Genomic DNA, 12,629 nt, shown 5'->3' with positions numbered 1-12,629 from the left:
GACGACAGGGGAGAGTACCCCTAGGATTTTGGTCCCAGCTCTGGAAGGAGGCAGAAACCTATACGCTCCCAAACAGCAATAGCTCCTCGCAGTGTGCACTGCACTCCTCCAGGGAGAGCCTCTCGGAAGGAACAGCATATCTTGGTAAGAACTTCACTTCCCATCAAGGGGTAGATGGAGGATATGTTTCGTTGACCTACCTCTGCCAGGGATCAAACTCCCACTTTGAGGAATGGCAAGCAGAAGAGCACTGTGACCACCAGCCCACTCTCATGAGAGATGCAGGTGCTGCTAGGCCCTGTAGAGTGTGCAGATACTTCAAATATCCCTGCCCCTTTTTCTGTGGTGGTCCCTGCGGCCTGCAGAGAGGGAGTGGGGGAAGGTTCCACTGCCGGCTGGTAAACAGATACCCGGAAGCTGGAATAAACCGCAGCAGCCAGTGGGCTGAACCTAGAGCGTTTGGCTGGGGCTGGTGATCACTCATGCACCCTGGCCATTAACCCTTTGCACCCTCTGTTGGGCAGTTCTAAAGAGATTAACCTATGGCTTGGACAATGGGAAGCTAAGGGGTGGGATAACCAGCAATATCCCCTGGGGAAGTCAGGACAGGTACAAAGACTTCTGTCTTTGCCTGCAGGAGCCCGAGGCAGTTCTCATTGTCTTCCACGTCCTGGCTCAGAATGCCCTGACACCCCCTGCAATCAGCAAGCCCAGGCCCTAGCCCAGGTATGAGCCTTGGCAACTGTCCCTTCAGTAGATAGAGGCGATTGGGTGCATAGGAAGAGCGGCCACTGTAGCGCCTGGGTGGGATGGCATAGTGCCAGGGATGCCAGATTGCCCTTGAAATACAGTAATTTGGTTAATGCAGTAACAGCAGATCCTATGTGTTCTAAATAGTACCCATGGCAATGGCCAAAGGCGTCTGGGGCCATCCACTGGAGTTCCCAACTGTAAGAGATGAGCAAATTGGTTATATGAGCCTGCTCCCTCCAACTATACCTTGGTTTGTGCGGACACGGCGCCTGGCCCAACCTAAGCTTTCCCCTGTTGCTGTGAGAAGCAGCTTGCCACCGTTATGGCGTTAGAGAAGCTGAGGAGCATCTATGGATACCCAAGGTGAATAGACAGTGATTGGGGGCGGGGGGGTGTCCCATTCCAAAGGTCATAATGTAGAAGACCGGGCGAAAGAACATGACGTTGAATGGAGGTTCCCTCTCCCCTAAAATCTGCAAGCAGCTTGGGTAGTGGAAAGGAAAAATGGAATAAAAGTAACAGACTAAATTCCTCACAGGTAAAACCACTTCAGCCATGGGGACCCTGAGAAAGAAGATGCATACCAAGAAAGGCTCCTGGTCGCTAACTGGGCTGAAATCTAAAAACGGAGCCAGCTGCCACTTTGAAATAGGGTCTCTCCTGCAAGCCGCACTTTAGGGAGAAGCCGGAACTGGTTTCCTGTCCTCTGAACCAACCTTAATAAAGGAGTTCTTTGTATTCGTATTTCTTTTTTTAATAATATATTTTTATTCATTTCAGAGAGAAAGAGAGAGGGAGAGAGAGATAGAAACATCAGTGATGAGAGAGAATTATTGATTGGCTGACTCCTGCAGGCCCTTTACTGGGGATCGAGCCTGCAACCCCGGCATATGCCCTGACCAGAATCGAACCCTTGAACTCCTGGTTCGTAGATCCACACTCAACTACTGAGCCAGGCCAGCCTGGCTGGATTCCTATTTCAACCAATAGGACGGAGACTTTCCTCATCCAATCAGAGCTATGTAGCTAGATCCGCATTTGTATTTTCACTGACCAATCAGAGTGGTTCCACTCCAGCCAATCAGGACAGTGCTTTTTGGATTAACATACTGTGAGGATTTTCGGGTCCTCATTTGTGGGGATCCGCAGCGGGAACGTGGCGTAGGGAGGGCACTTTTCTTCCCAGGGAAGGCCTGGGAGGACTGGAGCTGAGGAGAAGAGCTGCGGCCAGCTGGTTAGGGGCCTAGCCTGACAGGGGCCATGCCTGAAGCCCCTTCACCCCTAGCGGTTCGGCCCCACAGCTGTGCTATTTCATAATTAAGCTCTCACGCCATTGAGCTGTTCCACAGCTGCGACGTATCACAATTGACCTGTTTGCACCGAATAAACTTTCCTCCTTCACCCACCGCACCCCAAATTGTGGATTCCTGTTGGACTTGAATTGGCTCCAACGACTGCCCAGGATGGGTGAGTTACTTGGTACCCGGGGGCGAGGGGGAACCATTCAGTCTCCACTGGGATCCCATTGCCCTGCTGTAAACTGGGCCTGTTGAGATGCACTACGCTTGGAACGGAACACGCACACTGAAAGAGGGGAGAAAGGGGGGGGTACTGGTCACCATATCCTACCCCAGTCCAGCTCCTCACACCTGCCCGTGCTGCCTCCCTGGCATCCTGTATGCTATGCATAACCAGGTCAAGCTCCTGAAGCTGCCAGCCTCCCTCTCCTCAAGGCCAGGTGGACACTTCTTTTTCCCCCGTACAGTCATTGGGCCGCTGTCCTTGTCCCCTCCATTGGCCTGGAGGACAGTATAGCACACATGCACGCCCGGACTGAGTGCTCCCAGCAAGCCTTATGTGATAGCTGGCAAAGCCCGTCTTGATTAAACACAGAAACGTCTCTGAGAAAAGCTGTCCCCCGGAAGAGGACAGCCTCGAACATTGTTCCTGCTGTGCAGGGAGGCACCTGTGCCACCATCCAAACAGGTGCTGTGTATTCATACCTGAAGAGCCCGTTAACTTATCATCTTAGTCACGTGAAGACACAAATGGAAGCCCTGAGTGATCGAATCCCCAGCCTAGAGGGCTTCAATGAGTCAGTGGTTCGGATCATGGGGCTTTCTGCGGAGAACCGGTTCTTTATTTGGGGACTCATCATCTTCATCAGTATTTCCTCTTTCATGTGCCTAGGCCAGTGGTCGGCAAACTGCGGCTTGTGAGCCACATGCGGCTCTTTGGCCTCTTGAGTGTGGCTCTTCCATGGGCCACGAAGTTTCAATCGCACTGTACATATGCTCCCACATGTGGTATTTTGTGGAAGAGCCACACTCAAGGGGCCAAAGAGCCACATGTGGCTCGCGAGCTGCAGTTTGCCGACCACTGGAGACGGTTACTGTGGTGTCTGTTTCCAGTGCAGTCAAGTAGCTGCCAAAACAAAAACAAAAAACGAGGCGTCTCCATGCTATTGAAACCTGCTTAGGAATTTTGCAGAAAAGGGCGTCGTGTAAGATCGTAAGGGCAGTCATGAGGGGTGGAGTGTTGGAGGAGGTCATTCATTGGATATGCCTGTCCGTTGACCCAGGAGCTGGACCGGTAATCAGAGACCCCTCCCTTCTTCCCATGCCCTTAAAATGTACATTCCACTTGCCTTCTCCACTCTAGAAGCTGCCTCAAGGACACAGCCTTGAGATAGCAAAGTATTGAGACCATTTAGATGATGGAACCTAGCGAAAGCCTCTATATAACCTTGTAAGATTCTGGCAAGCAGGTGTGTGTGTGTGTGTGTGTGTGTGTGTGTTTTCGCTCGCGCGCGCGCAAGATGGGGAAAGTGGTATGGAAATGCTTCCCCCCTTCCTGAATTTGGGAAGAAATGCTTTGGATCTGCTTTTTGAAGCTGTGTTTTAGAGGCAAATGTGCCTGAGTACAAGTCCCAACTCTGGCACTTACTAGCTAGCTTATAACTTGGTCCGGGCACTTTCTTTCTGTGAACCTGTTTCCTCATCTGTAGATGAGGGGTAGCAACCACACACACCTGCCAAGATGGATGGCAGGGTTAAGGGAGATGATAATGCACCCTCACACAGGTCCCGGCCTAGGATAGATTCTTAGGTAGTTTGGGCATCCAATTTGAAAACCCTGTGCCCCATTCAGGCAGGTGTACAAGGCCGGGGTCTGGGACCTCTGGGATGGCACATGAGGTTGACTAGCCTCTGTCATTTGTGCTTACTGTTTCTGTTCCTAGATCAATACACCACTGATTTAATGTCATGTGTTGCCTCAAAGTGCTTCCCCACTGTTCTCAGTTTGGATCTGGTTTAGCAAGAGGTTCTGGTGGAATGGAGAGAGATTTCAGAGTAGATACCTACTAGGAGGGTCATTCCCTAAGCTGCCTTCTTCACCACCAGGTCCCAAGGAGCGTTACTTAAGCTTGGCATGCCCTGGGGACACGAGGTTGGCTCAGTAAGGCTCTTCCAGGTGGCTTTGCCCAACTTGGCAAGATGCATTGGGCTGGCCACTGTAACTTTATATTCCTTAACTTCTGATGAAGATTTAACATCATTGATTCTATAGGTCCCAGTCATTTGATCCCAGGCCCAGGCAAGCCACACCCACCTGCTAGCAGGGGCGGACTTCCAATGGATTTTCAGGAAAAAAGAGGTAGGTGGCTGCAAGCCCAGTCCTTTGCTCCCACCTATAGATCCAGCTGTGCTTCCATCTGGCATATACTGGGGCAGAACACACACACACACACACACACACCCCAAAGGGAATGCAGCCAGCCCTCCTAGAACCCCAGCTGTCTTTTTTTCCCCCCCAGCTACAATTTCCTGCAGGCTCTGCCCGGGGAGGGGGGCAGGCTACTTGTTGCTTTCTCTGGGGGCTGCACGGGGCGCCTGGCTTTTCTGTTGCAGGCGGGGCTCGGGCTCCCGGGAATGTACCCCTCCAGCCTTTAGCAGAGGAACTGTGGTTTTTAGATTGCCCTTTCCTCCCCAGTTTGCAGCATCTCCCCTCTGGAACCCCCAGGCTGAGACTGACCTGGGAACAACACACCGTGGTGCAAAGGAATGCTGCCTCCACCCGCGTACCTGGCTCAAGGGAGTTTATCAAGTGCCTTTCTGCCATCGGCGGGGGCGGGGTGTCACGTCCTCTCTCCAGGGCTGGCTTTCCACCTTCGGGGAGAAGCCCCCATTAGCAACCTTTAAAAGAGGTTTACGAAGAAACTTTCGCCCGGCCCCCAGCCCCCACCAGGCCTCGCCCCCGCTCTCCCCGCTGCGCCCTCCCCCCCAGCAGCCTGGAGGAGGAGGGGTGAGGGAGGCCAGCTCGCTCCGTGCGCTCAGGGTCTTGCTTTTCTTCCGGGAGGCGGGGAGAGGCGAGTCCCCGAGCGAGCGAGCCCCCGGCTTCCAGCCTTGGTCCTCGCCTCTCCGCGGCCGCGCACTGCCTCCGCTCCGAGCCGCGGCTGCCGGCATTTGGAATTTCGCCCCCAAAAGGGGGCCTGGAGGAGGAGAAGAGGAGGGACGGAGACCGGCGGCGAGAAACGGAATCCGGAGTCCAGAACAGCGCGGGGGAGAGGACCGAGCGGCGGCGGCGGCGGCGGTGGCGGCGGCAGCGGCTGGGAGGCTCGGCCGCTGCGCCCGCCCGCAGTGCATCAGCGTGGCCGCCCTGACATCCCCGGGATGGTTAACACGGGGCATCATGCACTGGTTAACAGGCTCCGAGCTGCTCAGCGACTTGTTTTAAGCATTTTCTCCCTCGCTCTCGCTTTTAATCATGTCTCTAGTGGCGTGTGTAGGGGGGAGGACTGTATTTCCATTGGCTAAGCTCTCCCTTCCCACCCACATCTCTTCCACATCACCTTGGTGTCTCCCTAAATAAAACCAGCCCTCCTTATCGCCTGGAAAAAATCAGGAGCTAGAGTTTGAATGGGTTTTATATAAACACTCACCCCCGTCAGCTGGCGGCTGGGCTGTCAGGATAAACTCAGCGCACCTGGCCTGATGCTCGTCGGGGGTTCTCTCCCTTGAACGGCAAGCTTTAAGCTGAGCTGGAGGACTGGGAACTCTCTGAGATCTGATCAACCTGAAGCCAGTGGCGGAACTGCACAGGGTCCCCATGGACCTCAAGGAGAGCCCCAGCGAGGGCAGCCTGCAGCCCTCTAGCCTCCAGATCTTCGCCAACACCTCCACCCTCCACGGCATCCGCCACATCTTCGTGTACGGGCCGCTGACCGTCCGGCGTGTGCTCTGGGCCGTGGCCTTCGTGTGCTCCCTGGGCCTGCTGCTGGTGGAGAGCTCCGAGAGGGTGTCCTACTACTTCTCCTACCAGCACGTCACCAAGGTGGACGAGGTGGTGGCCCAGAGTCTGGTCTTCCCAGCTGTGACCCTTTGCAACCTCAACGGCTTCCGCTTCTCCAGGCTCACCACCAACGACCTGTACCATGCCGGCGAGCTGCTGGCCCTGCTCGACGTGAACCTGCAGATCCCGGACCCCCACCTGGCCGACCCCGCCGTGCTGGAGGCCCTGCGGCAGAAGGCCAACTTCAAACACTACCGACCCAAGCAGTTCAGCATGCTGGAGTTCCTGCATCGCGTGGGCCACGACCTGAAGGATATGATGCTCTACTGCAAGTTCAAAGGGCAGGAGTGTGGCCACCAAGACTTCACCACGGTGAGTACTTGGTTTTCAGCTTACTCTTGTGCGCGGTCCTGTTGGGAGGAGCCACGCCAGTGGTCTCCTGCTTGGTCTGGGGTCTCCCTGTGCTTTGGAGCTGGGGAGAGGGTAGTTGGCCAGAGTTGTTGGAACTGATGGGAGAAGTCTGCCTGCTGGGAGGGAGCATTGTTGTCTGGTCAGATGTGGGGGGTGAGAAGGGAGCTTGCCGTGGGGGTTCACGTCTCCCCATGTGCTGAGTGGGCCTCCTCCCAACCAGAGGGAGGAGGCCTGATTTGTCTGTTGTCCAGGGCATTTGGTGTCTGAGCTGCCTGATTGGAACAGCTTGTCATTGACGAGGTGGCATTTTTTTCCTCTCTTTCTGCTCGGAAGTGCCATCAGGCACTGCATCCTGTGGGCTGGGCTGAAGCTAAAACCGCCAGAGAAGGGGGTGTGGGGCCCCAGGCAGCCTGGATGGTTCCAGCGGCTTTGGGAGCTTGCTGGAGCAGGTGCTGCTAGCAAAGGTGTGGAAGTCTCTTTGCTTCCTTTTCTCGTGTGGATTCAGAGCTCTGAGTGGGGAGAGGAGAGGCCGGGGACACCAGGTCTCCATGGGTCCGATGGCAGGTCGGAAGCAAAAAGATGTCCAGGATGCTTGGGCCGAAGAGGAGTGTCTAGGCGGGGGCCTGTGGGTAGGGTGGTCAGAGACGTGCCTGGGAGAGTGAAGTGGCCCAGGCTGGCTTGTCTGGGAGCTTCAGCTTGAAACCGAAAGACTCGGTTTGCTGTCTGTACAATTGCTTAACAATGTGAATGTCAGAGGAGTGGTGTGGGGAGCGGGGAGCAGCTGTGGGATTGGAAAGCCTGGAGGAGGAGTGTGGAGCTGAGTAAAGAGGAGAAGCTGAGGGGTCGTGGCTGAAATTCAGGATGGGGCTTCCTGGAGGGGCCGAGAGGGAGGAGAGCTGCTGCAGCCAGGGTTCTCCGTTTGCCTACTTAGTGGGCTGCTAGGCATAACTTGGCATAGCCGGTCGGAACTGCAGCTGCAGACAACTCCTTTCTTCCAGGCAAGTCTGGGGCATCCGGGTATGTGGGACCCTCCAGAAGCCCAGTGTGGCTGCTTCTCCCATTGCTTCCTGAGGGAGAACTGAGAGCTTTGGAGTCTCAGAGCCGTGAGTCATATTGTGATTGTAAGTTTGGGATGGCAGGTGCAGCAGTTGCAGCGGGACTGGACTCTGTCATCAGCACTTGTCTGGGGCCCTCTGCCTAATTAAGACGTACCCTACCTCTCCTATGGTGCATCATTCTCCACCTGCTCTCAGATCCACTGCCTACCAGCCTCTTGCTCTGAGTTTCTTTTAATGCTACCATCAGTCTCTGCCTGCAGCCTCGATGTTTGCTGTTGGCTGTCTCTGATTCTGAAAAAGCTCAGAATGCCAGGGGGCACTGCCTCTCACAGCCTTTAGAGCTCTGTTTCCTGGGGGAGCTGTTTTGTATGATCCACTTTAAACCTCGAGGCGGGGGGAAAGCACAGCAAAATCTGTATTAGTGTATGCTAAAGAGGAAGCGAATCTGAGCTGGGAGCAGGGACCAGCAGTACTGAAAGCCCTTCTAAAGAGAGCAAACAGGATCCTAAAACATGTCATACACAAATGATGTCTTAGGTGGCTTGGGGAGAGATGGGGGAAATGCCTCGTTCTGGGGGGCTGCAACCATCCCTGTATTCCACCCCATGCTTTCTAGTGCCGTGGCAATGCTCAGCTCCACTAGTGCACCATGCAGCTCAGAATGCACTCAGCTGGTCCCCTGTCTGCCTGAATCCACATGGAACACAGACGGCAGAGAGAGGGCGGCACAGAGAGAAACTGCAGTCAGACCCTGGACAGAGTTCGCAAGCATTCTCATAGCCCCACGATCAACTAGTGGCTTCCTCTCCATTTATGACCAAGTTCCAATTTGAAGTAAAGGTTCTTTGACCTCGGGCTGCTTGCTGTTTTGCACTTGGCCCATCATTTGAGTTGCTGGGATCCCAAGAGGCTAAAGATCAGCTGTAAAGCCTTACCTGAGCCTTCGACCACCCCAGGGCGTGTTTCAAATAGTGAAGTTGCCTGTGGATACAGTTTATTACTCAGTAAGTGGAATGTTATCCTCCCAAGTTCAAGACTGACCTGGTGGAGGGTCCCTCCTTGGACTGCCCCTCGATGTATGGGCTCCCCCAGGACTGAAAAGGGGATGAGCTTCAGGGCTGGATCTTCAAGTTATTCAGGGAGGGTCAAAAAGGGCATGCACCCCAGGAAACCTGGAGGAGACCCCACCCCACATGTTAGGCTGGCCTTTTCCACCCGTTGATCACAGTGAGCAGCCATGTTGAGCCTCTACAAGGGAGAACATGATGCCAAGTTTGTTCCAAGACCTTCCCATCCCCCTTATCTCCCTGTCCTTTTGGTCTGGAGGACAGGTGTGCTTCTTCTTGGGCTCCCACAGCAGAAGGGAGCAGAGGCCTTGCAGATGGTGGTGGGAGAAGTGGGTTCACTGGACTCTCTGTCTTTCATTCTCTTTGCTGCACATCCCTCTCCATGTAACTTCTTTACTAGGCCCTGCCGGGGTTTGTCCCATACTGAGTGGCTTCTATCTCTAAGTGCTATGGCGGACATATTAGAGAAGTTAAGTATGGGCGTGGTGGTGTCACAGGTGGGTTATGTTTTCTGTTTTTCTTTTTCTATAAAGCATCCCTAGTGCCATCTCCAGGGCTAATGCTTTCACATAAGCTTCCTTATTTTAAGTTCTTAGCTGGTGTGCAGTGAAGTGCGTAATACTCTTTAATTAGTGAACGAGCCATGCTTCTAGGTGAGTGAAAGGCTGTTTGTGGAGCTTAAAAGCCAGGTGTGGAATTCCAGCGGCCATGTAAGCAGGTGTGCTCCAGTTCATGCAAGTGCACTCTTAGCCCTCACCTGGGGCAGTCTGACTGCAGGTAGGCACATGCTTTTCCTTCCTGGGAAAGCAGAAGAGGGCTTTGGTTCCTTGGTGTCTGTACAGTGGCGATTCCCCCACTGACCGAGAATGGGAGGACGGGGAGTAGGGAGGAGAGGGTTGGATTGGTGGTGGTGGTGGTGGGGATTCTCCAGCCGTGATGCTGGCTGATCTGAGGTTAAGATTAGAAGTAGGAAGACATAGGTTGGAATCCCACCTCCATCATTTTCTAGCTTATTTCCTGGGTGGTAATTTGTACCTTCTCTAGGCCCTATAACATATGATAGTAGCACATGATTTTCTGACTCACAGGGCTGTTGGGAGGATGAACCCTATGAGACAATATGTGAGAACATTCTTTTGTACATGGTGCCAGCTATGCAGATGTAAGGCAGCTTATTATCAACATTACTAAGAGGTTATTGTCCAACCCACCTGCCCTGTTTGCGGCCCACCGTAGGAGCCAGGGGATGAGTAACGCTGTGAGGACAAGCCAGGAAGGGGGAGGCGGCGGCTGCTTTTCTTTCGGAGCCCGTGGTAAAGCCCAGTCTTACCGAGATGGGTTTCTTAGAGTGGAGGTCACTGTGGGTTCAGTAGTTAACCACTGCTGACAGGTGGCATCCGCACTGCTTGTGACTATCACGTGGCTGTTCCATGTTGCTTCTCTGCTGTCACATTCAGGAATGCAAATGACCCTTCAGTTTGTATGGTTAACCTGCTTTCCATAGTCGTGGGTATTTGTACTTTAAAATTGAGATTTCTTAGGAGAAGCATTTATTTTCTTACTGAAAGGAAGATCTCTCCACTGAGATCTTGTTAGAGGCACTTCTAGGGATATTTTTTATCCACATCCCATTGCTTCGTAGAGACATGGAGGGTAAGGTTTGGGAGGCGCACGGGTTGGGTATTCTTGCACAGGGCTGGTGAGGCCATAGTAACCTGAAATTACTTCTAATTACAAGAGGAGCTGGTGTGTGAAAAATGTGGGCTTCGGGGAGAGGTCTGAGTTGCACTTACAGTTGTGCCCCCCATTCACTGTGTAATCTTGGGCAAGTTCCTTAACCTTGCTTTCCCCACCTCTAAAACAGGAGCGATAATACTACCACTTAGAGTTGTGGCACTGACCCAGTGAGGCGAGGTATGTCAAGTTCTAGTGCAGTGATGGCGAACCTTTTGAGCTCGGCGTGTCAGCATTTTGAAAAACCCTAACTTAACTCTGGTGCCGTGTCACATATATAAATTTTTTGATCTTTGCCACCATAGTAAAACAAAGACTTATATTTTTGATATTTATTTTATATATTTAAATGCCATTTAACAAAGAAAAATCAATCAAAAAAATGAGTTCGCGTGTCACCTCTGACACGCGTGTCATAGGTTCGCCATCACTGCTCTAGTGCGTGGCAGACGCCAGCTGCTGGGTTGCTTAGTGTCCGGCAGGAGTACTGCCCTCGTCTGCACTTGACACCGGCTCTCTTGACTCCAATCCAGCGCTCTTCCCACTCTTCCACACTGTGACTCACCAACAGCTTCAGAGCACAGGCAACTTCTGTTTGTGGGGCTTGTAATTTTCATGATATGTTAAACTTTCCCTCTTCCCCGTACTTTTCCTTCGTATCAGTTCTGCTGCCTAAATGTCCTCTCCTTACCCACCATCTTGGCTTCCACATCCCAGCTCGTGCTCCTAAACTCAACCCAGGAACCTTGTGCTTACCTCCAGATAGGCGTCGAGTGACCTGTGGACCAGGCAGACGGCATTTCTCACAGCGTGTCTGTCACGCGAGTGCACGCACATCCATCCCTCGTCAATCAAATGGAGCAGGCAGTCTGTAGTGTGATAAACACAGACTGGATCCTTGCCATCGGTGGGCTCATTGCCCGTTTCCCATCCCCTCCAGATGGGGGACTGGCGGAGAGCAGGAGTCTTGTCTCGTTGAACACATGGTCTGCAAACATCATGCCAACTACAGGGATGTAAATACCCAGTAAAGGTTTGTTGCTTAAATCCTTACTTGCTCTTTCCTGAACTGACCCAGCATTCTTTGCTCATAGGCCTTTTTTACTTACCGTTCAGACCTCTCTCTCCATGTCTATCTATTTAAATCCGTCTCACCTTTTAAAATTCAGCTCTACTAGCCTTCTCCAGGAGACCATGGCCAGTCCCTCGCCCTACGACCATAATCTATGTTAATCTCATCTTTCTCTTCCGAACGGCATTTTGGCTTCTTCCTCGGTGAGAGCAGTCGTTTTGCTTTTCCTTGCATTAGACTCATGAAGTGTTGAGGCTAAAAGGGACTTTAGAGATAATTCAATTTCATACTTGAATTCTTTAACCACTGATAATTTTTATACATTGCCTATTTCTGTCTCTCCTCCCTGTAAAACATGATGGCTTGACTAACTTTTTATTCGCAGGATTTAGAACTGCTTAGTACACGGGGAGCTCTCGAAACGTGTCTTTGGAGTGTAAGAGGGCTTGAAGTTTTCAAATGTAAGGTGACTCCATAGCTGATTAGTGGCCATTTTTCAGCCTCCCTTTTCAGTAGAGGGACCTGGGTTCCACCTGCGTTGAGGTGACATGTCCCGTGATTGTTATTATTTTAATAATAATACACTTTCTGATTATAGAAACAATCCATGCTCATTGGGAAAAACTTGAGAAGTGAGAGAAAGAATTAGAAAAGGAAGAAAAACTGCCCTTAATGTAATTGCATGTGTTAACTTGGCATTTTGGGAGTAGCTCCATTCGGTCACATAATGTGTGTATGTGTGTGTCCCCGTGTCTGGGGTCACACCTGTATGTCTGTTGCTATGTCTGAGACACAGTACACACCCAATCAGGGTCAGCTTGCTCTCTTCTTATCGGTCCCCTGGGTGATGTCCATGGGTCTAGAGATTTCCTCAAAGGTCCATTTAGAGTAAAATTAAATCCAAAGATGTGGATCTGATCACTACCCTTTTTGTGGGATATGTTTTATCTTATTGGCCAGAAGCACCCAAGGATAATTTGTGATACAGTGCGGCCTTGACTTATGAGTGTCCCGACTAACGAGTTTTTCGAGATACGAGCCGTCTCTCAGCTGATTTTTTGCTTTGAGTTGCAAGCTAAAATTCGGGTTACGAGCCAGCTTCAGATACCCCACCGCTAGTTGGCGCAGTGACCGTCACAGTCAACGCCACAACATCAGCCCAGCATCACGTGTCTCACTTGTTCACTTTTTGATTTGACATACGAGTAATTTGAGTTACGAGCTCTGTCACGGAACGAATTA

The 12,629-nt window shown here is 52.1% G+C and overlaps 1 protein-coding gene across 1 annotated transcript; it reads left to right on the top strand.

Moving 5' to 3' along the window:
• Window positions 1-5,629: 5,629 nt before the first annotated feature.
• LOC102438251 (acid-sensing ion channel 2-like) lies at window positions 5,630-7,118 on the top strand. Its single transcript, XM_006102061.3, has 2 exons — window positions 5,630-6,421; window positions 7,021-7,118. Exons 1-2 carry the CDS (start codon window positions 5,863-5,865, stop codon window positions 7,116-7,118), a joined length of 657 nt encoding a protein of 218 aa, XP_006102123.1. The 5' UTR covers window positions 5,630-5,862.
• Window positions 7,119-12,629: the final 5,511 nt, after the last annotated feature.

This window comes from Myotis lucifugus, unplaced genomic scaffold (assembly GCF_000147115.1).
Source record: "Myotis lucifugus unplaced genomic scaffold, Myoluc2.0 scaffold_396, whole genome shotgun sequence".
Lineage (NCBI taxonomy): Eukaryota > Metazoa > Chordata > Mammalia > Chiroptera > Vespertilionidae > Myotis > Myotis lucifugus.
The sequence above is the reverse complement of the archived record's forward strand: the minus strand, read 5'-3'. Positions and strand labels throughout refer to the sequence as shown.

Bases quoted from the DNA above. Each gene is read 5' to 3' on its own strand.
- LOC102438251 (XM_006102061.3), top strand. From the start codon at position 5,863: ATGGACCTCAAGGAGAGCCCCAGCGAGGGCAGCCTGCAGCCCTCTAGC. The intron at 6,422-7,020 runs GTACTTGGTTTT...GTCCGATGGCAG, and splicing joins CCAAGACTTCACCACGGTGA to GTCGGAAGCAAAAAGATGTC.